Source organism: Acartia tonsa, chromosome 5 (assembly GCF_053477335.1).
Source record: "Acartia tonsa isolate MP-2025a chromosome 5, ASM5347733v1, whole genome shotgun sequence".
Taxonomy (NCBI): domain Eukaryota; kingdom Metazoa; phylum Arthropoda; class Copepoda; order Calanoida; family Acartiidae; genus Acartia; species Acartia tonsa.
Genome location: NC_137264.1, coordinates 17,142,463 through 17,170,249, shown reverse-complemented (window position 1 = coordinate 17,170,249; position 27,787 = coordinate 17,142,463). Strand labels below are relative to the sequence as shown.

The following is a 27,787-nucleotide window of genomic DNA, read 5'->3' as shown; positions in this document are numbered from 1 at the left end:
AAATCATATTTCAAATTGTTATATAAATGAAAATTATTTAAAGTCTATAGAAAAAAAACCTTTCAGGGCTCGGCAGCCGCAAGCGGATTTTTTTAGGGGCTTTGGCGCGGCTGCCGAACCCTACAAACTTTACGTTTCATTTTTCATCGTATTATCCCAAATCAAAGAAAAGCTTCACTGTTTACCCAATAACAATTTAAAGAAAAAATACATCCTTTTTGCTGTAATGAAAATATAAAAAATGTGTTTCTTCCTTACTTTATGATTCATTTATTATAGAAAACTGTAAAAGGGACATATATTAACATATTTGATCATCCCATTGTTTTATTCACATTCGCAAAACATACCAAATCTGTATATTACAAAATAAGAAAAACAGCAAATTATAATATATTTTTGGCTCCTGTTCATAGGAATCTTAATAAAAAAATATCAGATTTATATTTTTAATAGAAGTTAAGAAAAAACGTATTAATAACTCATATATCACTATATATATATCACCGACAGACAATATAATGTGTAGAATGGATATGCATATTTTTCGGAATCATAACTAAAAATCTTTGATACATGTACGTAGAACCTTGAAAATCAAATTTATTCTTAGCTGCACAGACAAATGGAGTTATAGAGTAGCTCCTTTACTAAAGAGAACTAAAAAAATAAACAATACGCTGATTAGACAATGAAGGGGGAGAACTAGAAATTTAAATTACACATACTTTACGATTCAAATCTGGATCGAATCACTGTCTGTGTTTGTGTCTATTAGAAGAAAGAAAGCTTAATTTATTGGAAAGAAAACTCATTTTTTTTATCTCTTACTTGTGAACAAGAAAAAGAAAAAAAACGAGTTTTAGGTACGAAAGTTGTGTTTTAGATTTAAATGAAGAAAGTTTTAAACGATGATTTTTATCTAATTCTGGTTTAATATGATTCAATCACATTATTATATTTTATTACTTAATCTTGTGACGATAGCAAAGTTTTGTCCTTTGATCCAACACTCAAGCTTTTATGAATGAAATGAAAGATTAGACAGCGAATAATGGCACCAGAAAAAGGTTGTCATACGATAAAATAACCAATGAGAGGCGAGTATATATTTTACCATTGGCGTCTCTTTGGATAACTTTATTGGAACACGTCATTTTTTGGTGCCATTTTGCGCTGTCTCATGAAAGAATAGCGGTCCTTTATTATCTATATGTTTACTCTCTCTAATCCATAATTTAGGTACATTTGTCCTACAATATATTCCTTTTGGGCCTACTAAGAGATGGGGGTTCTAGACAATCTATATTTATTTAATATATAGCTGTCTATAGTGCCCTAGCAAAATGGGGATATATGTCTCTGCTTTTGGCCTACCTATTATATTGACGTCAGGAAATATCCTATACCCCATCTCTTTTCTAGGGGATTTCTTTCCCCGTCCGTATTATATTTCGCTACTGAGACGTCAATAGAATAGGTAGGCCAAAAGCGGTGACATCTATCCCCATTTTCCTAGTGCACTAAACACAAATACTTTACTATACAATACCTGCAATCCATGCAAGAATGAAAGACTCGATGAGTGAGGGGGGTGAGCCACGCTTGGTCGTGTCAGAACTAACTTCCCAACCTTAACAATTATGTCGACGATTAAGTGGTCATCGCTGACATATTTTCGATGTTCTATAATGTTTAGTATCCAGTGAGGGAGGAGGCAATAGACTGGTATTCAACAGTTTTAAGGACGTTCTCTCTATTGTTGGCTTAAAAACCTTGGGAACTTTTATAAAGTCTTGATTGGTTGGTACAAAATGGGATTATCTCAAATTTTATATCAAATATTTTATTGAGTATATATTTTTTTTAGCAATTTACATCTCCCTGCATTTGACAATTGAAATGGTTTATGTCAGGGATATCAAGGGATAAGACAAAGAAATATAAATTGATGAACATCCTCGAAATTTAGAAAATTATCCATTATAAGAGAATTTTGGGGTATAGTCCTTTCCACGACATCCCTCCATAAGGAGCGATTCTTCGTATTTTTCACAGTAGCTTTTCTCCTATTTCTAGCCCCTGCGGGGGGCTCCTACCCTGCGGGGCCAATTACCTAACCCTGTGGGGCAATCACCTAACACAATATAACCTAACCTAACCTAAAACAACATATAAAAAGCCATTTTAAAAATACGAAGAATTGCTCCTTATGGAGGGATGTCGTGGAAAGGACTATACCCGAATTTTGTTTATAAAACTTAGGATACCAATCTAATTTACAGCCAATTGCTCCTTTCCCCCTGGGTTCATAACGACTAAATGACACCTAATAAGAGTTGTCATTACTGACACATTTACTATATGCAGTTACATAACTAATTTGACAGATATTAATATAGGCATTATGACAAACTAAAATGATTCTATTGTATTCTAAAATGTGATTAATAATTACCTATTAAATCCTCTATTCGTTGGGACACAAGAATAAGTAAACCTAAAAATATAATAATTATTATTTAATCTTTAAGTGGTTATGTTTTTTAAATTGAAATATGTTTAGTATATCATAATTAAATTTAATTTTATAGATTAGATTTTTTTAGATTTGATCCAGTTTACGGTAGACTTTTTCTGGAAGCAAATATAACAAAAACTAAAAATTGAAAAGTACATTATTGCACAGTTTACTAGTAGCGCACACACACACACACACACACATGCGAAAATGAATTGTTATACGCGTATTTTATTTTACCATGCTCTTCCTGTGCATCAATTCATTTTGGCTTTTTAAGATTATCCCGGTTAAAAAAGAACTGTTTTGCAGCTGGCAGCTTTTGAAGCTTCTAGTTTTTTTAATTATTCTCAGTAACATTTCACCGTGAACTGCACCAGATCTAACTCCTATTTGCTATTTTAGCTTTTTTTCAAAAGTAAGAACGTACAAAAAAGAATGAGCTTGCTCATGAAATTGACAATCAGAAGTAGATGCAACTTCACTATAGCAAATAATGTCTATTTTCCTTTATTATTGTAATATTTTATCACAAGAGTTTTGTCTTTTTTTTTGTTGATATTGTAGTAGTTAGGATCTTGAATAACATATTACCAAAGAAAACAAGGGTGACAACACCCATAAAAACGAAGCTCAGCATTTCAGATCGTGAAACAAACGAACATTAACAAACATAATGTAACAACGCATTTGATATTCAACATTATTCAGAAGTCTCAACAAAAAAAGTCGAATTAATCTGTCAAAAATTGCTTTAAAACAGATGCTTAAAGTTAATCTATAAATGAAAAAGCTATAATCATCAGGGTCGTAAACTAGAAAAAGCAACACACAAAAAAGTTGTAAAAAAAAAAACTTTTAATATCCTAACTTATTAATATATATTTATATATATATAATACTGTATTGACTGTGTGTGTTTGTAATGCTAATGTTTTATCATTCATAGTATAACTATTAGGGTTGGCAATCCGTATCCGGGATCCGGAATCCGCCCAATTTTTAGCCAATTTTGGAATCCAATTCCGGAATCCGTTTATTTGGATTCTTAATTGGTAGGCTAAAATTAGCGTCTTTAGTTTTTTCTTTCAACTCCGCCTTTTTGAAGGCAAAGATTATCATCATTATATATAATATCTTTTTAAATCTGGTTCGATTCTCGGAAGTGAATTATAGAATACACCAAGAACATTAATTTTTAGGACATATGTAGCACTTAAATTTTTTAATTTAAAAAAAAGCCTTTTAAAATATTGCTAGAATCCGGATTCTGAATCCGGAATTCGCAAAAAATAAGAATCCGGAATCCGCAGGAATCCGCCTTTTTTTTTGTATTCGTGAAAAATACGGTGCTATACATGATTCTTTAGTATGGCTGAGAACTGGTTCTAGTCCAGCGGATATTAATCAGTTTCGAAGCTATACCGGAAAATTAATTCTAAAAGTATGTGGTTGAAGCTGACTGTAATCATTCCTAAATTATGCTAAAGAAGATATATATGAAGAATTATTACTTTTTGTAAGATCATTAATAATGAGCAAAAACGATTATGTTTAATCTTTACACACCTTTGTGGATTTTATATTTATTACTTCCTTAAACCCTTAGCGGTTTTTTCTATCTCACTTTCTGTGTGTAAAAAAAGAACCCAAACTGCGTGACTTTTTAAGTATGGGTATGAAACATAACTGAGAGTTGGATTTTTTTTGAATATCTCAATCCTGGCGGGCACAGGATGCCAGCAAACCTGTCAGGGTCATCCAGGTAAAGAGCAAAAATATATTTTTGACTGAAACAAAGCATTTTATCTTACCAAAATACTAAAATATTCTCTAGTAGTACCTCCTAATATAAAATACAGGTGTTCAAGTCAATTTCAGGTTCCAGGTATGATCCTGCAGGTCCTGATCCTCCAGGTCTCCAGAAATCTTTACAAGGGTCCTGTGGCCGCAATGTTTGACTTAGAGACTTCAAATTTTAAACTTAAGCTTTTCTTACATGTTTACATAACATATTAAAATTTCGTAAAGTAAGAAGTTTTCTTGCCCACCTAAAAACAAAGGTTGTTAAATAAAAGGGTGAAGGAAGCGAAAACTGACTTTGACTTACTTTAGGTCGGAAATTCATTATTAAACAGGGAACTTGCACAAAATGTTTTAGCCTTCTAGCTTTAATAGAAACTGAGATAACAGGGGGGCGTTGAACGCCCCCCTCCCAGACCGATTAAGGTGCGGAAAAGGGCCCGACTGTTAAGGGTTAATATGCTGAAAAATGTCAATATCTAAAGAATTTTCAAAATATCTAAAAATTAAGTACACATATATAAAATGAACATACGGACATTTTGAAAAAGATTATAAAATTACTATGCTGTTCTACTTTAAGTTTTCGTACGAACATCCGTAACGGATAGCTTAAATTTAGGCATGTTAGAATTGTCCTATAAAATTTAAATTTGGCATTATGATTTCTGTAATTATTAGGTTTGATTTAGAAAGCCTAGCAAATCTGTAATCATGTCTTAATATGTCCATACTTAACATCCTGTATTCAAGTAATTCTTAACTTCTAAATAATGATGGATATAAATTGTGATGTTACCCTATATCTATTAATACGTTCGTTTGTTAGACCATCTTATTAGTTGAGCTTCGCTTTTGTGGATGTAATCATATAATGCGAACACGTTGCTTTTGATTTAGAAATAAACTCACCTAGGAAGGTGAAGTATGAAGCTGAATTACAGATGAATTTTATGAAAGGTTTCCTCATGATGGCAGTTGCACTAAAATTTTAAATACGTAAAGAAGGTGTATTAACTTTTTTGCTTTTTATTTAATTTTAAATTAATCGTGGAGAAGTGTATATCCAATTTTTATAAAGCTTACGATCTCAATAACTACTTGACCAATTTGGTTCTAATTTAGCTAAGCTTCAGAGCCCCTAGATAGTAGGGGCGGAGTAAAAAGAATAACACTTTAGACTAAAAATCTAAATTTTTAGTAATAACGTAACTCTCTGACTAACTTTGGCAGCAGGGACGTCCAAAGGAGGTTAAAGTGATGATTATCCCCCCCCCCCCCTCCTTCCAAACGAATTCGGGGCTGTAGCCACCCCCCAAAAAAAATGGACAAATATATTTAAAGTAGATTTATAAAATTACTATTAATTAATTTTTCAAAATTCATCTTTAATTAAAACTGTTAAGCATCCAGGCTAGCAGACTACTCTACAGTTAACGTAATCTTACCTGACCCAAGGACATATAATATAACCCATAGCATAGAATGGAAATAACAGCCCTATCCGAATCACTTCTAGAGACTAAAATATAAATATGAATAAATAAATAACATTATAACAATAAAATAAATTTTATTAGGGATCTAAATGAATAAATCAACCCCTCAATTTAAATTATTTATTTTGATTACAATTCTTAGGAGAAAATTTTACCAATCTTATTTTATGATGAAATAAAGAAAAAATGTGTACTTCTTTCGATAATTAGGTCAATTTGTGTTTTTATAGGTCAAATTAGGATATTATTCATATAAACTTTCAATATATTTTTTTAAATTTTAATGAGAACCTGTAGGAACATATTCATTTGTCGAAAGCCAGGCAATCCTTCATACCACATGGAAGCTAACAGCTGTTGCACATTAGGGTGTGCTACAAACTAAATAAATAAAATAATTAGCCAATATAATCCTTTATACCATATGGAAGCTAACAGCTGTTGCACAACAGGATGTGCTACAAACTTAATAAATAAAATAATTAGCCAATATAATACTTCACACAACATGGAAGCTAACAGCTGTTGCACATTAGGGTGGGCTACAAACTAAAAAAAAAATAGCCAATATAATCTTTCACACTAAATGGAAGCTAATAGCTGTCCTATCAAACAACAAAGAATCTAAAAATTAGGTCACCTTTTTCTGTCTGTATTTGATGGCTAGTTTGAGACGGTTTAGGTGCATTCTTTCTCCATGCTAAACATTTGTAAATTAATAAATATGTAACAATGTAGACAAATATTTTGAGATATTAAATTATCAAAAGCTTACAAGTTGTCTGTCCTTATTAAAATAATTTGTGAAGCTTTGTCTGTAAAGATATGAAAAAAATATAAATTTATTCCAAATTAAGGATAGAAATCAAAATCAATTGATTTAGAAAAAGAATAATATTCTTTTCATAATTCGTATTTGAACAATTTTAAATTATAAGTTTGATAGAATAATGTTTGACATTTTAAAAGGTTTAGAACCAATCAATTAGTATAAATCATTGGAATATTTTCATATTTTCAAAATACATCTCCTTTGAATTTCAATTTCAATTCTTGATAGATTTAGAATAGGTATATAATTATTCTTTTCAAAAAAATTATTGGCAACGCCTCTTAAAGGGGCGTTTCGTCGCATTTTTACATAAGCTTTTCTTCTACTCTGCATGGCCAATTTCCTAACTCTGCGGGGCTATTACCTAACCCAATTTGACCTAACCTAACCTAAAATAACCTTTAAAAACTAATATGAAACTTCGACGAAACACCCCTTAAGAGGCGTTGCTGCGAAAGGGACTAAACCCGATATATTTATAGACAGGGTTTCATTGAACACTCAAGATTGCGTCCATAAATGGCTGGGAGTCTAAACCAGTAGTGGTCATTCTATTCTTTGAATCCAAACTAACTTTACTATAATGATTCCTAATTCATCAACCTTTATCATATATAGAGTTTATGAAAATAAAGTTATTTAAGAAAGATATCTAGATATGATGGATAGATAATCAGGTAGCTAGATAGAAACTTACTTTAAACTCTGGACCGGAAGGATCATGATTTAATAAAACTTCTAATTCTTGACTGCTGCGCGTGTGATCCAAAAGTTCGGTGGCAAAATTCTGACACTGTTTTCGCAGCGCCTAAAATACAAAAATAGGTTAATCCTTACTAGTAGCTTAGTTCAGTGGTAAAGCACTGAGTTACGGTTCACCGCAGTGGTGAGAGTTCGAGTTCAAGTCCCCATGTGACAACTCGAATTTCTTGGTTGTGTAAGATTATTGAATTGTTTGAGTAATTAATAGTCACATTCTTAATATCTATGAACTTTTTTTCAACAGAACTAATATTCTGTTACAGGCTGGTAAAGGCTGAATTTTACTATAATTGTATCGTATCAAATAAGATTTAAAGGACCTATATATAATCTTAGACATGTGTAATATGTATATCTGACCAGGATAATCATACAAAACAATTGAGATATTTTCTCAAGCTGTAAGAATTTTAACATTAGATAACTTATCTCAATTCCTAAGTTCAACCATAAAGATTTTTATGGACCAACTTGTTGGCAATTAGTAAACAGTATGAAGGCTGGCATGTTGAAATGGTAAAGACTATCCAGCAAAAAACAAACTTACAGAAATTTCAAACAGCTAAAAGCAATGATCTTTTTTCTTTAAAAAAATGTAGAATTTTTCGAAAAGTTATTGAGGTTAGCTGTTATGCAATGTTAGGCAACTCTTGGTCTTTTATGTTTGTTTAGGTGTGAATTCCATCCCACACATGAATGTTATTTTGCAATTATCAGAACCTCATAAAACTATAACATAATCTCCGTCCTTTGCGTTTTAAGCTTGCGGAGATAATGGATGCGTGGCCTAAACTGATCTAAAGTAAAAACAAACACATATTTTATTAGAAGCGATGCTACTCTATGATTCGAAATGTCCGTCCGTCTGTCTGTCAGAGACAAAGTGGGGGAAACGTAATTTTCTCGGCTCCTTTTTAAGATAGCCGCCTGAAATTTTCAGGGCTTAAATAACTTTATATTCTTCACATTCTCACCAAGTCTCATTAAGATGTGTCAATTAATTGGGTTCTAGATCGATTCCTAAATTTTCAAGTTTATATTCAAGATAGTCGGTTTAAATCATTAGGGATTAAATAAATTCACTTCTTACACATTTCCACAAAGTTTCATTAAGATTTATTGAATGGATCGATTCCTAGATTTTCACGTCATACATTCTAAAAGGTTTCGTGATTTATTTTAGTTTAATGCTTTTTATGACACTGCTCTATAAATATTTTCATTGTCCGTCCATAAATTTTTGAGCTTCGCTACTTATGGATGTTGTCATCCTTGTTTTTTAATTTGTTTTATATTAAGTGGAAATTTTTGTTGTGCTCGACTATGCACTGTGAGGGAAACCGCAACTTAGAGTAATTTGTAAATACTGGCAAATGTGATGATATGCGTCAGTGAATGGACATCTGAAGGGTTATCCTGATAAATGTTTGCTCAATAAAGTTAATGCAGGTAGAAAACGATGCCTTTTCTCAACATACATCAAGATTTTAGTACAAAAAGGGATGGTAGTATAATCAGAAATCAAGGATGACAAACAACATAAATAAGAGCGATCGACAATCACAAATTAATGACCAAAGACCCTAAGCAACACAAGGCTTCACACTAAAGAGAGAAGGGGGTTTTGTCTGGATTTTACATCTATACTAAATACATTTATTTAGCAGGGAATTGATAACCTTATTGCGAGGGAAACATTCCTGCTTATTTACATGCTTAAGGTAAAAAAAACTTGTAGTATAAATCTTTCATTTTTGGCAAGAAACATGTTAAATACATTTATATAATATATATATTCAGTCTCTTTATGTCAAATAATATCTAAAGAACGGCATGGTTATTAAGACTTGTTTAAAAGCTACTACTAGTTGTATTAGCAAACAAAGTATACAAAAAATTATTTTGTAGGCCACAAAATAGATGTTCATACTAGTTTTGTATTGAATGGACTTTTTCATCAATTGAATTCTATGTATTATTTAGTTCTAGGTTTTAAAGAACAGTATTTAAGAAAGAAACAGAGCAGAATCTCAGGGATCTTAAGGGACAAGACATGTATATACTAAATGATATTAAACTTTATTACCTCTTTTATAAATTCAAATTTTTCGTGAAAACTTTGGACACCTTTTGTTTGTAAATCAAATCAAGATTTAGATATGATTTAGAATGGTAGAACGAGTTCATGAAGTTTGGTGATCTGTATAATTTACAGCCAAATGCCCCATCCCTCCCTGACAAAAAGTCAGACTAAGAGATTCAAATAGAAAAAGATTTATTCCAAAAATTTTAATTTCAATTAAAATTCTCATTTTGCTTAAGAATCTCGAAGAAATTTATTCTTCTTGAAAGAAATTTAAAAGAATTTGGTGAAAATTATTTAACTTTTTTATTTGGAATTCAATAATACTTTTTTTTAAACATAATCTTTTTTTATATTCTTTTATTAAAACAGCTGAGCCTCCCATGTAAGCTTGTAACGTACATTTTAACACTATTTCTTTTTTAAAAAGGCTAGCCTACCTAACTATATTTACTTACCAAATATTCACTCTTGAATTCATATTCTGCAAAGGCTAGCCTCCGTAACTCCCAGGATAACTCGAAAGCCGTCAGGATAGGATCCTAAATAAAATATTCACTATATATAGAACCTATAAAATACTGCAAACGTCAGAACAGACTAGATATTTACTTTCACGAAAGCATAAATTATTAATTGGTTCGGGTTATTATTTTTTAGGAAATGAAAAATTGTTCCAACAAATATATTGTGGTTATTTGGTACTGTAAGATGGGCAAATACATTTTTAATTCAACTTATCCACAAATATGATGGTGAAAATTCTGTCTATCCTATTACATAAAGTAGTCTGTTATTTTGTCTGTAGCTTAAGATCTCCCTAACCACTGACCCGATTGGTTCTCCATTTAAGAGAACCTTCACATACTTCCCGGGGTGGTTAAGGGCTATTTTTCGACTTCTTCAAGTACCTGAAATGCTAAATTCTAACTCAAATGTATGTTTGCTATGTTCTACTAATAAGCTTACCTTACTGGACAGGGCGATGAAAGAAGGTGAAGCGAGGGCACGGTAGGCATTTATCCGAGATCTTAAGTAGCATTTCATTAAATAATTTATATTAATATATTGATTTTATTCTTTCTATTTATATCTCTAAAAAAGCTGAACGCTTTCAGTATTTCCAATATACTAATTCAATTTTGAACAAAGATAAGACCAACCATGAAAATGTAGCTAAAAACATTTTTTTTTATAAATTGGACATTTTATAAACAAGTTCTCACATTCGTTAGCTTGAAAACTTAGTTTTTTTAATAAAATATTGATTGGTTGGTTCAAACAATAACTATATTTACTGGCTGTTTGTCATTTACGGTGTGCATCAATTCATACTCAATTGACTTATCCCTAAAGATCCCAATAAAAAAATATGACAAACTTACATATTGAAGCAATTACAGATATTTGTCGCAATTCTCAAATAGAATATGCTGATATTTACTGGGATTGCGGCAAAGTGGCTAATCGTCTTAAGAAGCCTCAATTTTGATAAGAAATTAAAATAAGAGTAAAATAACTGAAATGAGATAATTATGTATTGTAATTATATATTTTGTTATTTTATGGCTCATAAACTTTAAGATTATTTAAACCTAATTTAGGATTAAAGCCAAGTTTTATCATAAACACACAAGGACTTTACGTACCCTAATTGTAAAAAAAAACTTTGCCTTTAAACCAGTAAATTTGTTTATATTGAAAAAAATCTTTAAAAGTTTAGAAATTTGAAGCCAGAAAAATTTATTGACAAAAAGTTTACCAAGTTGCCAAATCTCTTTTTTATTATTCTCGCTAGATTTTATCTGTCTGTCTGTATGTAAATTCCGTTTTGTCTGAATATGAAAGTATAACTTTCCATCTATATATTTGTCTGTCTGACTGTCTATCTGTCTGTCTGTTTGTCTGTCTGTTTGTCTGTCTGTTTGTCTGTCTGTCTGTCTGTCTGACTGTCTGACTGTTTGTCTGTTTGTCTGTTTGTCTGTTTGTCTGTTTGTCTGTCTGTCTGTTTGTCTGTTTGTCTGTTTGTCTGTTTGTCTGTTTATCTTATTATTTGTTTATCTATGCATTTTTCTGTATGTCTGTCTATCTGCCTGCCTGTCTGTTTGTCTGTATATCTGTCTGTATGCATGTATGAATGTATGTTTCTAATTCTATCAAATGATGCTATCAATCTATCTTTCTATCTATGTATTTTTCTGATGTCTATCTGTTAGTCTGTCTGTCTGTCTGACAATAATTTATTTCAGGGATTGCTCACCTGCTCCCTCGCCCAAATTGTATATGAATGAAGATAAAAAATTACAGGCTAATTACAAATTTTAAATGTTAATAGTAATATCTAACTGTGGGAGTTGTTACTTTATTGTGACACTAGCGGCTTCGCCCCTAGCCTCTAGGGGCTTTGCCCCAAGAGATAATTAAAAAAAAAATTAAGTACCCCCACTAAGGTACCCCAAATAAGGTACCCCCACTACTTTCTGTTAAAAAAAAAATTAAGTACCCCCACTAAGGTGCCCCCACTACTTTCTATTTTTAAAAAAATTGGGGGGATTTTTTTTGTTTTTGGGGGGGTTGAAGGTGTCCCACCCCCCAAGAAAATAGCCTAAAACCACCACAGGACCAGTAGGTATATACCTTGAAGAGTAGAATCCGATCGGTTCAGTAGTTACCTAGATCTTAAGGGACGGACGGACGGACAGACAGACAGACATCGTTCTACTTTGTATTATAGATAATTATGAATGTTATGCTGTCATACGCCATCAATCTATCTATCTATGAAATGTATTCCTGGAATGTCTCAAGCTGTCTTCACTTCTAGATGTAGAACACTCTTCACATGCACACCTGTAACAAAAGTTGTATATTTTCATCAAGAATAATCATGTTTCTTAATTTTTGTTGGTTCAATGTCAACAAGATGAGAGTATAAGAAATGTATATAAATAAATTGTTGAAAGATTAAGAAAAAGTGGTCGATGGTTTGCCTTACATCTCATATAGGCAGAAAAAAAAATTAGTAAAATGTATTTATGATGATTAAGTTAGGTTATGTTAGATGGGCCCTGTAGGATAGTTCCCTGTAGTGATATGGTCCATTAGAGCAAGAGCCCCTTTATACGTCTCCAGCCTTGTATAAAAATAGATAAATATAACGATAAAGTATTCAATAAAAGTATGATCAAATGAAAAATAAGAAAAATTGACGTAAAACTGAATTTTTATATTGCTGCTATTGCCTAGCAACTTAAATATTATTAACTCAAATTATAGTATTACAGAAAAATTATGTACATTGACTTAAATTAATTTTTTTTAAATTATATAATTCGGCGTCAAATTATGTTGATAAAAATAAGTCTTCCTTTTTTATAGATGATTTTGAAGATGTAATTGTATAGTGAAAAAAGTGTTCAAATCAAACAAGAAAAAGTTTAAGTTTTAATCATAAAATGATGTTTTCTGTCTGTCAGTGTATCTGTAACCAAAGACCTTACGAAAGGTAAGGTACCACTACCAACTCATTTAAGTATACATATATTTAAAAAAAAAAATTAACTCAATCTCCATTCCCTCTAATAATATTAATTTGATTGAACTCGTTTTTCGGTTTTCTACTGACGGCTGAAAAGATATTTCCTGTTATTCTATTTTTGTATACGTTACTTGTATGAAAGTTTTTAAACTTTGTTATCACTTGGTTAACAACTTCGACAGAGTTATACTTTGCCTAGGAAAAGTATTCAAAGATAAATAACAGCGCAAAGTAAATTATCTCTTTAATAAAAATTTTGAGAATAACGTTAAAAAGTTAATTAAATATTCATACCCTCTTTCCCTGACGTTATGTTAGGTTAAGTTAGGTTATATTGGGTAAAAGTTAGGGCACATCAGGTACAGGCCAAGCCTGATTGAAGCCCCCTCGCAGAAGTTTGGCATAATGAAAAATAATCTCTAGTCCTTAAATGGAACTCTGATTCCGCAGGGCCCCATTCCTTTGAAGTACTAGTCTAAAGTCAACTACATTCTCTAATAAACATTTCCTCACCTAATATCATGAGGTACAGGAAGAGTAGCTCCACGGTCAAGCAATAGTTTGATTACTTCATAGTTGTCTGTGTGAGCAGCTAGAATTAGCGGAGTGATGTCACGGGTAAAGGTAGCGGTGTCACTTGGTATAGCCTCCCAACTCTAAATAAATGTAAAACGACTTTTTGTGACATTTCACAGAAAAGGTTAAAGTATCAACAATAAATAAGTGAGATAAGATATTATGAGACATAAAACAAGAGAAAGCATTCGTAACACTTAATTGGTAAGGCCTTTTAAACTATAGATATACCTAAAAGGATTAGGGAATTAGATAATATACGTCAAGTTATGATATGACATGGCCATTTTATACCAACCAATTTACCCAGATCATGAACAGTTTCTCTTTAATTGATTTTACAAAGAACTTGGCAATTATATAATGATAGACTTTTACAAGGCTTTTGACACATTTTTTGTGTTCAAATGTCATCATGTTCAGAAAGAATCTTAGGTTTGTATCATGATGCTGTCAATATTTTTTAGAAGGCCTACACTACTGTTTTTTTAATTTCAATTTAGACTTTTTAAAGGCATTTGACACTTACCCATAATTCTCCTTCTTTGTGAATGCTCTCTTCATGTTCTAGCAGCACTTCAACAGCCTCTACATATTCTTCGTTGATAGCATGGAGTAAGGCATCTTTTGTTTCAACCTAAATATAAATTAAACTAACATTGATACATGTTTAAGTGTAGTGCTTTTTATGTTTTACAATGATTAGGCATACAAAACATATTTTATTTTGGCTTTGGATTGATATTTCTAGCCTTTAATTACTTTAACAAATGTAATTTCATAAGAATACATAGATAACCAGTCCAACGGTCAGACTAATCTGACAGAGAAGCATTCAAGTCAATAACCTTTATTTGCCTGTAAAACATTAATATTTTTCATGCATAAAAAATTATCTTTAAAAGACTACAAACATATTATTCCAAAGAATTGTTTTTGGTTAGGCTAGGTTATGAAATGCTTGATAGAGCTCGGTATATTTAAGCACTTCTGAGACATAGCTCACGAAACTTGCTAGAAATAATAAGGATTAGCGGTTATTCCTGTTCCACAAGTTAAATTAAGGTATTTAGTCATATTTTTGCTTAAAAGATTACCTTATTTTCCAGTAGAAGATCGACCATTTCCAGATTTTCATTATCAATGGCCATAAGAAGAGCACTTCTGCCCAGGGGGTCAACACAGTCAATATTAATCTGGCCAGTCTCTTTGCATCTTACCAACATCCTAGGAAAAGATAGATAGATTAAAATCTTGGATAAGAGGAAAACAGATAGATAAAAAGATTAATCATTATCATAAGCAGACTGAAATATAAGCAATTAGATAGGTTGATCTATAAGTATAGAAAGATGTACTGTCAGATAGATAGACAGTTAAGTTAATGTACAAAGGCAAAATTATAATTAGTCATAAAGGTATAGATATATATTAATTAAAGTGAAGGTAGAGAGGTTGATATTTTTAGAAATATTTTTAATTTGATATCTAAAGAGTTCAAACATGCACGAAACAATTTGCATTGTCTGAATAAATATGTTAAATTCATATTTTGTTTGTGAGTAAACCTCTTATATTTATTTTAAATGTATAAAGATAATTTACATAGGTAGACTGATAAATGCTTGATATCTATAATAATATATTCACAAAAAATTTTGCTTATTTTTTTCATTTTTCAGGGAAGGATTATATGTAACATACAGCAAAAAAGAACACCAAAATTAATAACTGTATGTCTACTTTTAACCCTTACAGATCGGGGGGGGGGGTCATATTGACCCCCCCCTCTATTTTTTCAATGTCATTTTTTTTGTAGGTAAGATAGAGAGTTGTGACTTCATGACTTTTTAAGTTTAGTAATTATACGTCGGCAAGAGTTGATTTTATTAGGATATCTGGTCTGTGTCGGTCGTGGTGTCCGGTCAAAGTCGGTTGGGTAGCACAAAAATTTAAAAAAAAATTCTAAATAAATCCTAATTTCTACATTATGACTTTGTATATAAGGTAGAAACCTAAAATTGTTTTGGTGAATACTGAGATATCAATGACCTTATGAGAAAAGTGGTGTTATGACCGTTTGATCGCACCCTGACCGACTTTATGACCGATTTTTGTCCGGCTTTTACTACAGACATATATCATGAATATCGTGGCTTCTATTACAGCTAGAGACCTATAATTTTTTTGGTAAATCCTTGAGCAATAATAAACAGATAAAATTATTAATAGGCACTTCCAACCGCCGTTTTACCGCCGTAACCGCCGAAAATGGTGGTTTCCGTTATTTGCCGTTTTTTGGCGATGATCAGAAAAAGTAATTTTTTTGTTATGAAAAATAAAAGTTCGTCCTAAAATTTGGTCAATCTAGCTGCAAAATTGGCCGCTCTACAGCTGTTTTAAAATTTAGCGGCTGGCCGCTAAAAAGCGGCTAAGGAGCGGCCTGACCGCTATGACTAGAAAAAGTAATTTTCTCTAAAAATAAACATGAACCACCAGAAAAAAATTTTACGTCTTTATCTGTAACAGAAGCCGCGATAGAGGGGTGGTCAATATGAACCCCCCCCCCGGGCCCCCCCCCCCCCCCCCCGATCTATTAAAGTGGGAATAGGGGCCCGATCTGTAAGGGTTAAAAGTTATACAGTTTTTACAAAAGCTACAGTAAAAATGTTCTTTGTTTGTAAATAGAAAAATAAATTCCAACATAAGAGAGGCCATTTATATTTTATGTTGAGAATCAAAAAAAAGTATGACAATATCCATAAGTAGCAACGCTATAAAAAAATTTCTAAAGTATCAAGGACTATTATAGACAAAGACAAATTGAGATCTCTAGGACAGCATATTAGAAATTATAGCAAAACAGTGAGTTATAGAGTATATTCTCACTGGTCAAGTAAAAGTCCGTAAGGAATTTCATATATTATATATACATTTATTGAAAAAATCTATGAATGCTAATATTATTGTCAGTATTAAAAGATAATTGTAACTGAAGATTGCTTTATTGTATCATCAAACATGATGTTATTCATTCTTTGTGAACTATATATATAATATATTTTCCTTTTATAGTATATGGGAAGAAGAAAAAAAAAACACACTATTTTAAAATATATAGTAGCTTCGCTACTAAATGAAAAATATGTGGTTAACCCATGGAGTGGAAAAAGATCAAGGTTTACATCAAAGACAGGAAAACATTAAAAGAAAAGTACTCTAAGTTTTATATAAGAGAGAGAGAGAGAAGAAAGGAGAGAGAAGGAGAGACATAAAGGAAATTGAGAGTGGAATTTTTATTTTTTGCAAATTCGTCTTTTTATTGTTTATCACAATTTTATTTTATTTACAACATAACACAAATATTTGAAAAGTAACTTACAAATCCTTCTATAAAAGTAATAAGATGTCTGTGAGTTTGTCTTTTTGTTTGTACTTAAAAGTCTCGCTAATCGCTGACCCGATGTTGTTCCCCTTTAAAATGTAACTTCTATTTTGGGAGTAGTAAGGTTTTTTAATTGGCTTAAGATTTCGATAACTACTTAATATTTAGTTTTTCCATTTTAGGGAAGCTTCACATTGGTATTTAAAGCTATCTATTTTTTATGGTTAAGTCATAGGTTGAAAAGCTCCTTATAGAATACAAATACTTGGTAAAAGAATGTTTTTTTTTCCATCTGCTTAAACAAAAGATCTCTTTAACCGCTAGGCCAAATAAAATATGCATTAATGTCTGTATACCTATCACTAATTAGTTAGATAATCAGATGAGAAAAAATTTGTTCTATTTAAACGGATTTTAAGGGTTACCTCCAACCCGGCCTAAGGCTAAATAGTTAATAAATACAGAAAACATATAAAATTAAATCCTTTAAAATTTGTTTCTAACATTTAGATTCAACACTTGTGTGAATTTGAGAATTCTTAGTCAGGGATTTACACAGAATTTCATTCTAATTTATAATTTTGTCTCAAGTCTTACATTTTGGAGAAAAACACTTCAAATTGAATATGTTTTAGTAACGTAACTCAGCAATTTAGTTCGGCAAAACATCAATACAAAAAGGGTGGCGGTTTATATCATATTGGAGACGTTAAAAATGGTACATACTGCTACTATGTCAGATGCGTAACATCAATAGTAAAAGAAGGGAAAACAGGTGAAACTTATTGCCATGCACAGTTAGGACTTCCAGACAAAGGTCATGCAATCAAAGAGTTGGTTGTCTATCGGGTGAATGGATGCTTTACATCGCATTTAAAATGTTATTTGGGGTCTAAACCATATTTTAAAAATCATGTCAAATGCATTTTTTGGGGTTAGCTTAGGTTTGGAGTATTATTACATTATTATGTTGATGTAAAAAATAGATTTACAAGTTTTGGTGTAGAAACCGAGTTACATAAGTGCACTATTAATATCAATCAAATTGACAAAGTATTGACTGAGGACATTCAGTCACATCATATCCATCAATCAGTAGCACATTTATCAACACATAATAGCTTTACATTTCTCAATACCTAATCAGGAATACATGGATTGGAGATTAAATCTTTGGGTGGAAGCAGCTTATAGTACCTAATATAAAATGACGTCTTACAATACAAATGACCAAAGATAGGCCAGTATACATTGTAATTGACTAAAGGTAAAATGTATACTGGCCTTTCATTGGTCATGTGTATTGTATGACGTCATTTTTTACTAGGCACTACAAGCTGCTTTCTTTGGGGGGAGGGGGGAATAATTAATTGATCATTATTGTCCCCAAGTTAATGAATAATACAAAATACATAGTTTAGTCTTATATGATTACTAGCGGCTACGCCCCCTAGAAGCCTCTAGGGGCACTGCACTGGTAGGAGAAGGAAAAGTCTTCCTCATCCTATTTTAAATTTGAGTTTCTAAAGAGTAATAAAAATAATTTTTTGGGGGAGAGGGGGGTTAAGACACCCTCTCGAAAAATAGTTTAAAACCTTCCCAGGACCTATAAGAAGCTTCACTGTAAAGGAGAACAATATCGGTTCAGCGGTTAGCGAGATCCTTCGGGACAGACAAAAAACGCTTACTACTTTATATAATAGGATTAAGAGATATAAGTTTTCCGGAATTTTAATGTAGGGAGTAGATTTGAAATCTGCATCAAATTTTAAGGATTTTTTATAAAATTCGTTTTTTGTAATATTCTTTATCTACAAGCGGAAAAACATTTTAAGTTAATTAATTTTGACCAATAGGATAGGTGGATTTTAAACTACCTGCGCTCTAATTGGTTGAATGATGTACGACATCCAATCAGAGCGCAGATTTTTTAAATCCACCAATCACGGATGCCAAAATTAATTAACTTAATTTGTATTTCCGCTTTTAGATAAAGAATTATACAAAAAACGAATTTTATAAAAAATCCTTAAAATTTGATGCAGATTTCAAATCTACTCCCTACATTACAATTCCGGAAAACTTATATCTCTTAATGATTATTAGTCCTTATATTTTTATTTTAAAAATTAAATTTATTGCTGATTTTTATAAGTAAGTATAAAAAATCAACTAAAAAAATGTTTAGAAGGGTTATAGGATCATTGAGTCCACTAATTAATGATTGACGTAATTCCTATGTAATTTTATTAACAATTAACATTATGTAAAAAAAATTTTTTATTATTTTAATATTTTTTTAAATTTTTACTAAAAAATATTTGAAATTGACCTGACTTGTACTAAAATATCTGGATGAGATAAATGGGTACAATAGTCTGTGTATGATATAAATATACCTATCTATAGCAAGAGAATATGGGCCAAAAAGATTGGTAGGTGCCCCCCTCAACATTCAGCTTTTTATTCAGGGATAAATAGACAGGTAAACTAAACATATAAATACAACCTTTCTAGTATATTTTGTAACTATGTCATAAAAAGAGTATAATTTCTTTTCTAAATTAAACATATTGTATTTTCTTTCGACGCTAAATTAAGATGCAATAACGGCATAATCATTCTTATTTTTTTAAATGCAGTATTTTTAAATTTTGTAGGAAACTAGGTTTAAAAATTGATGACATTACATGATTAAGCATGTATTATCATAAATTACTGTATATTGTATCATTTTTGTAGGATAGTTCATACTTTTTTAGTTATCTTTTTTAAAATTGTCATTAATGTTGGCGGGTTTAAAGTGTTTTATTCTTCATTTTTTTGTTTATTAGCCTATGTGATTATCCTTGCCTAGTGAGTGTGTGTGTCATGTTAGACAGATTGGTTTCAGAGATACACATTGGTTGGCTTGTGAGGAGTGAGTAAGATGGAGAGTACCACCAACAAAATCTATCTAAAAGGTATTGCTGTGCCATATAGTAACAAAACCTATCTAATTTTATAGTAAATAAATACTATTTTACTACTTTGTCAGACATCCAATTACTAAATGAAAAAAATAGACAATATTAAAAAATAGACAGACTAACATTCATCCTACTACTTTGACAACTAGACGTAAAATTGCCACAGAGTACGACTTAAAATTATTCTCTAATGATTTTTAAAAAAAATAGAAAAATCCTATAGAAAAAATGCTTAAGCACGCAAAATTTCATATACAGACATAAATCCATCCATCCTACTACTTTTCAGTTAGAGAGTAAAAGAGACTCAAACTTAAAAAGACAAAGGTTTTGGAGACCACTGTTTTGGAGGTCTCTGTGGACCTAAAAATCGTTGAACTGACATAAAAAGTAAAAACTATGTATAAACCTTTTTTCTAGAAAGACATAAAAATTTAGGTTTTGTGAGTGTGAGTCAAAGTTGTTAGTTGTGTATAGGTAAGCTTTCAATTACTCCCATTTGTCTGATTAATGAGTTTAGCTCAGTCCCAGACATACATCCAGGATTGGTTAATCACTAAAAAGATGATAACAAGAACAAATGTGTTTACTATTAACATAACAACAGTAAGAAATCTGAAAATTTATGGACTTTTGGCTCTATCATAAAATTAAAAGTGTTTTTGTTTGAGTATTTTAAACCAGTCTGAACATGAGGGCATATGAGTGTTTGTGTGTTTATGCAATATGTACAGTATTTTTCTTTGGCTTGTTGGTGAGTTTTTTTGTTAAGTTAGCAAGCTTCTATATATTTCCTTAACCTTGTTAACTAATCTCTCAAGAAAGAACTTTGTAACCTTTACAAATAAAAATACATTATACAAACAAAAATATGTACTTACAAAATGAATAAACATATTGATAGGTTTGGTATATCTTTTATATACATATATATATATGGCTTTGACAATTATATCCATAAGTAGCGCAGCAACAAGAAAATCAATTATGCAACTTAAAAACTAATTTACTTTTAGTAAGTATTATGCCAAAACGTTGAGCTTTTTAAAGAATATAATAGCTGCAATTGTTGTTGATTGTTTGTTTTTTTTGCTAGTTGGTGAGTGCATAAATCTGTGGAGAGAAGCTATGTAATAACTATTCCTAAGATCTTAACGAAAAACCTATTTATGGCAAAACGATTTTGGCATAACAGCTAGGTAGATACTAATAAATTAGAGTCAGACATACATACTGGACCTTATTTTATAGATGTAGCGTTTTATGAAAATAAATATTTTGTGTTGTCTTATTTGTGAGATTCAACATTCAATTAATTTGCAAAACAAAATAAAGTACATCAGGGAGGCAGGTAAAAATGAACTGAAAATATTATTGTTGCCCGAATTTCAATAATCTTGATTTGTTGTAGTTTTAGTTTTTATTAAATCCTGATTGCATTGTCGAAACTTTCTTCAATATTTTTAAGGCAAGTGTTATTCTTTTGTTTATCATAATTTGGGGTGTCCTTTGTCTTATCCCTTTAGATCCCTGAATTCATACAATAAATAAATACACATCGCTAGAATTCTAAATTGAATCAAAAGAATCTGAATTAGCGCGCTGTATTTCAGATTTTAAAATGTTATGTATGTATTCAAACAGAGGATGGCCTAAAAGAATAAATTAAATACATTTTACATGAATAACCGGGGCTCAGCAGTCGCCAGAATTTGTGTGGCCTATTGGTGGCCAAGGATAATTTTTAAAAAGGAAAGCTGGGTCTGACAAGAACGACGGCTGTAGATGAGGTTAAAGAATAGCGAAATCAAGCCCTTAACAGGAATACTGTATAAGACTTAAAGATGGTAGTTTTAGATTTATATGTCTGGGGATTGTTGGCGACTAAAAAAAATTGACTAATAGCAGCTGCCGAGCCCTGATTTTACATATAAATTGTAAATTCGAAATACAGATAAATTCAAAATCTATTTCTATTTTCCTCTTTAATATAAAACAATTTTGTTAGGGCTAATAAGAGATTTGTTTAACGTTTGGCTGACTCTAAAATAGTTGAAATATTGAATTATCAAATAGTAAAAGACAACAAGATTAAATAAATAAGATCATCTGTTAGCAAGATCTGTTGGCACAGACACACAAACAAACATTATTTATTTTTATTATCAGAAATATTTAATTTTAAAATGACAAAACAATAAAAAGGAAAAATGTGTAAGGTCTCAAAGTTTCATAATCTGAGGAAACTCTTAAATTGTATATTTTAGACCAAAGCCATTTGGCAAATTTAAATGGTTACTCAACAAAACAACCTGGAAAAGACTTGAATTGATGGTTAATTATGAGTGATAAGATGATAAAATAAACCTTTCACAAAAATATTTTAATAGGTAATAAAAAAAGTTTAAGTCACAGAATATCCATTTTTAACATGTTTTCATTATTTTTTTCTTCATATTGATGTATATTAAAAACAAGACTGGTAACTTCAAAATATATCAAAGTTATTTTTTTTTTCACTTCCAAATCATAGCAGAAAGAAAGACGGATCTAGTGGAAAAGTTGCCAGTCTTTACAACAAATGAATTTCATTTTTTTACATCCAATATTTATAAAATTTAGTTTAAATGTAAGAAGACCAGATTTAGCTGCCAATAAATGGTCCACTTGTTTATAGTTAAAATCCAGGTATAACAGACATTTAAAAATTTTAAAAAAGATTGAATTTGTTGTTTCTTAGATACAATTTTTCTCGTATTCTTTCGAAATCGATTACTATCTGGTGGTTAAGAACCGGTTCTCATCTATACGAAAAAATTATGTCTAGTTTTATATCCAGTTTTCTACGAATATAAAAATGTATAGTCATATGATTATTTTTAGCCCATGCCTTCAGCATCTCGCTGCAAAAAAAATTGGTTTTAATCTTATAATGTACATTTTATATCTGCGGGAAGCTTTTTAAAATACGATGCGAGAAATAAGTATTAATTTCTCTAGTCTGTTGTAGTGTGACTGACAAACTCGATTTTTTTACCTTTCTGATTAAAAACGGGTATGCTACAATTTTTCCTAATGTTGCTGTTTCCCTTACTCTTTGAATAATTCTAGGTTTATATGTGGTAGCTTTGGACTCCTATAGAGTAATAAATTTTAACAGTTACATATTTCATATCTAATATTTCTATTCACTTAAATTTAAAGCAAGCCAACATTAAATACAGTTTTAAATAGAAAATATTTCAACAATGCAGATATTTATAGATTTTAACAAAAAACTATTTGATAAATAGAATTTTAGACCGTAAGAGTTATTGCCTCCAAAATATTAGGACAAATTTATGATTAACATTTAATAGTCGGGCTCCTTAAAAAGTTTAAATTTAGAATTTAAAGTTAAACATTGCGGTCACAGGAGCAATGTAAAGATTGCTGGAGACCTAGAGGATCAGAACCAGAAGGATCAAATCTGGAACATGAAATCGACATAAACACCAATATCTAATATTAGGATGTACTGCTGTAGGATATTTTAAAGCATGTTGATAACATAAAATAATTTGATTTATTGAGTGAGTTTATATTTTTTCACCTTTCTTTCAATCTAAATATATACCAATTTCTAAAACTAGAATTCTGAAAGTTTCTAAATACAAAAAAAGTTTTTTAAAAGGCGTAGTTTAATTTTAATATCATAAATAATATAAATATATGAAATTAGGATTGAAAGTTTGTTAAAAACAGTTTAGCGTATTAAAATCACAAATGATTTGAAGAAAACATTTAAGATTTAGGTTCAGACAACAATTTAGTATTTTAATCTAAGATTTGAATATGATCGGGGAAATTTCAGCTGATAATATTTGTTTTTACTCCAATTTTTTCATATCTATAATTCAATATTATTGAAATAAATGGGACGTTTGGCTATAAATTATAAACCTAGCCAATCATTTTTCAATCTCCTAATCGCTGGTGATGTACATTAATATCTCAGCCATTGTCTTATCCCGTAAGAATCCAAAAAATTTGAGTTGAGATTTTCAATTCTTTTCAGAATTACTACCCTATGTATAGTCCCTGATATTATATCTACAGGTTGAATAAACAAACAATCTTCAAAACTTTATTAGGAATTTCAATGGTATGGAAATAAGATTTCCTACTTCATCAGGTTGGGACAAGTATGATAAAATAACAAGGACAATTACGTCCTAACTCAGCAGGGATCTAAAGGAATAACAAAATGGCCTATAAATTTATCTACATCCCCAATACAAAATTAACTTTTCTATACAAAAAAGTTAGTGGTTTAAACGTTTGGACACTAAACTTAATGAACAGTACCATCAAAAGTCAAAAAAAAATTCCCAAATTTGTAAAAACGAAGCTTCTCTATAATCAAGTCCTAAAAATGTTAGTTGTCCTTAAACAGTATTCTGTATTTAAGCAGTTTTGCAACAAATTTTGTTTAAATCTGTATATTCATATTCTCTTTTTTCCGTTCTGACACTCTACAAGTGTTAATGTTCGTTTGTCTTACCACTTCAGGGCTACGTTGTCATCCTTGTTCAAATATATTATTAGTACTAGTTACTTAGGTAAGAAAATATCATAACTTCAATATTTTAATGAAAAATGATCCTTCCCTTAGAAATTTATTTCATTTTGCTTTTAATTGTACTTTCTAAACCTTTCATTTGAAAGAAAATCTATTTAACAAGGATGATTTTTAGGCAAAACAACAGTGTAATGATTGTATTAAAAACTTATACAAGTAAGTATTTAAATTATTCCATTACTGGTTCGGAATATATGGTTGTATTTTTGTACAGTATTTATAAATTGTAGGTGTGCTAAAAACAAATTTTGTTTGAAAATATTCAATTGTGAAGTGTAAATAGTAATATTGTGTGTACTGAAATGATACTGATATTTATTGGGTTGCAAAAAAAGATAAAAAGAAAATTTTAATAATTTTGTTCCATTATTCAATTTTTTTGCTTCACAGTGGTAGATAGACAACGTTTAATGTTGATCCGCTTACGTTGTAAGATTTTCTTAAGACACAGTTAAGCTGAGCAAAATGTAGTTTTTTTGGTAGAGAAAAAAAGTTATGTTGGGTGTATATAATGGGCTTTAAAATAGTAATACAAATCCAACCCTTTGAATAAATGATCAATGATCTAGTATTTAATATGATTTGCAGGGTTTCGCCCCAAGTTCAAACTAAACACACACAAACACACGATTAAAGACAATAGATTAATTCAATATCTTTAGTAATGATTTTATATGAAGGTTTGGCCCAAAATCAGGACATATATGACATGTATTTGACTATAAGCCTTAGGTTATAAACACACTTGTTACATGTTCATTAATAATTTTCATAATTTTTTGAAAATCCTACATTTTACTTGATTCAGCTGTGCAGAAAATTGTATAATGATATGCCTACCGCTCAGAAACAAACATGATCATTAATAACTTTACAGGCTAACATTATTCTCTTAGTATTTACATATTACAACAAAAGGTAGAAAGTATTTGATGCAATGTATATTACTTCCTATAACATTAAAAAAAAACATATTAGTTAATTAAAAAACCATATGCAAACTTTTTATTTTTACCGAGGTATATATATAAAAAAAAAAAAGTATGTAAACATCAATAAGTAGCGAAGCACTAACGATTTTTGGATAAGGATACGGACAAGGAGATTTAAAGAGCTTTGTTAAAATGAAAAAAATAGATTTATTAGAGAAACCTTTTTCCATATTATAATATTTATATTTGTATGATGACTAACAGTTTGTATTATCTACAAAAACTTTTAAAATCGGATCAAAAACACCAAAGATATTGGAAAAATGTGAAATATAGAAATAATCAAAAAACTGCTAAAAGCAGTCCGACGGCCATGGATGTTTTATAGTTGATTATTCTCCTGAATGATGGGAATGTTGACAAACAGTATCAGCCGTGTATCTTAAATTGAAACCGAGAAAATTACGTTTCCCCCAATCCGGACAGACAGATGGACGGACAGACGTACAGACAGACATTTGGAATTAAATAGAAGCTTTGCTATTTAAAAAAGTAAAATATTCATCTGTGTTTGTCAAAAAGAAACCAAATATTTATGAGCTTCATGTGTAACATATCAATTAGATTTTAGGTTAATAGCAAGGTAAATTTTGATTCCCTACCTCCTTAACAAATTATAGCAAAAGAATCATTTTTTTTATTATAGACCTTATAAAAATAGGGACGTAAGTTGTTTTCTATTTCTAATAGCGCAAAATCAAATAACTAATTCTTTATATAATCATCTAACCTAGCTAATATTTGCCAAAAAGAAGATTGATTTAGAAGAAAAAAAACTTGAACAATTATTGGTACTTCAAATGTTGGAAATGTTAAAAGAAAAAATTAAAAATAAAAAAAAGTCTTTTTGTTATTTAATCTTAGAATCATTCATTTTAACCGTAATATACGTATATCTTATAATAAAAATATAAAATAAATTTCAACCATATGATAAATGTACTTATTACAGACGTCAAATGCTTTGTTTAGTTCAAACTAACAAAAATAATTTAGAGATATGCTGAAGGTCAAATTCTATGGTTCACAAAATTATTCAATAAATAGCAATTGTACTTTTAAAAGGCGTTAAGCGCTTTGTTTAAATCAAACTAACAAAAATAAAAACAAAATGTTGTTAGGTGGTCAAATTTGATAGATAACTGTACTAATGAATAAGAAGCTTTTTATAGCGACTATAAAAAATGACGTCATAGTTGCCAACCTTTTGTCAGTTAAAATACATACTGGCCTGCCATTGGTAATTTAGTCTGTGTATTGGTCATTTGTATTGTATAACGTCATTTTTCATAGCCACTATAATGAGCTTCACGGTACTGGTGAGTACGCTTTAGTGGTTAAAAGAAGAAGAGGTAGTATATAATCGTTACAATGATTAATTCACTGTTGTGCTGTAAGGATGCCAAATATGTAAGTATGTTAAGTATTTATCTATGTGTAACTGTAAGACTTGTGTGGTTCTGATATCAAGTGCCATTTCTACAAACTTTCTTAAAGCATACATTTAAACAAATATTAGTTGTTATTATTAGCAAAATATTTTTATTAAACAAAGTTTGGCCTAAGAGGGACTTTCCCATCGCCCTCGAAGGGGCGATACGGTGCATTAAAACCAACTATAGCCGTTTTTTTTAGATTAGTACACAAGTGATTGTCAGTCTGATACAAAAGGTCTGATTAAGCTCCTATTAAGAAAGCTGTTTACGTTTTTTCATTTTTAATGGCTAAGAAGAAAATACGGGTATAGTCCCTTTCGTAACATCGCACCTTATGGAGCGATCCTTCGTATTTTTCACAGTAGCTTTTCTCCTATTTCTAGCCCCTGTGGGGGGCTCTAACCCTGCGGAGCCAATTACCCAACCCTGTGGGGTAATCACCTAACCCAATATAACATAACCTAACCTAAAATAACTTATAAAAAGCCATTTTAAAAATACGACGAATCGCCCCTTATGGGGCGATGTTACCAAAGGGACTATACTCGAAAATACTAGTTAAACAAAGAAAAGCAAGTTTTTTATCAATATAATAAAAATATCTTCAGAAAAATTTTAGCATCCTTTTTTTAATTTCTATCTTGAAGTCCCGTTTTCATTTTGTATTTGGATTAATTTGTGATGTACTTTTGCTATTCTTTCTCAGATTGTTTAAAGTTTGAAACTATAGCCTCAATGGGAATAGTAATAAGATCCCTCAAACTCCCTAA

At 30.6% G+C, this 27,787-nt stretch overlaps 1 protein-coding gene across 1 annotated transcript in view; it reads right to left on the bottom strand.

Moving 5' to 3' along the window:
* Trpgamma (Transient receptor potential cation channel gamma) overlaps positions 1 to 27,787 on the bottom strand; it is a 121,364-nt gene that overhangs the window by 64,595 nt on the left and 28,982 nt on the right. Inside the window, 13 exon segments of the mRNA XM_080160558.1 lie at positions 1,553 to 1,633; positions 2,459 to 2,500; positions 5,237 to 5,307; positions 5,773 to 5,846; positions 6,115 to 6,204; positions 6,464 to 6,523; positions 7,353 to 7,463; positions 9,959 to 10,042; positions 10,470 to 10,532; positions 12,296 to 12,350; positions 13,552 to 13,694; positions 14,144 to 14,251; positions 14,712 to 14,841. Coding sequence (XP_080016684.1) covers positions 1,553 to 1,633; positions 2,459 to 2,500; positions 5,237 to 5,307; positions 5,773 to 5,846; positions 6,115 to 6,204; positions 6,464 to 6,523; positions 7,353 to 7,463; positions 9,959 to 10,042; positions 10,470 to 10,532; positions 12,296 to 12,350; positions 13,552 to 13,694; positions 14,144 to 14,251; positions 14,712 to 14,841 — 1,112 coding nt within the window.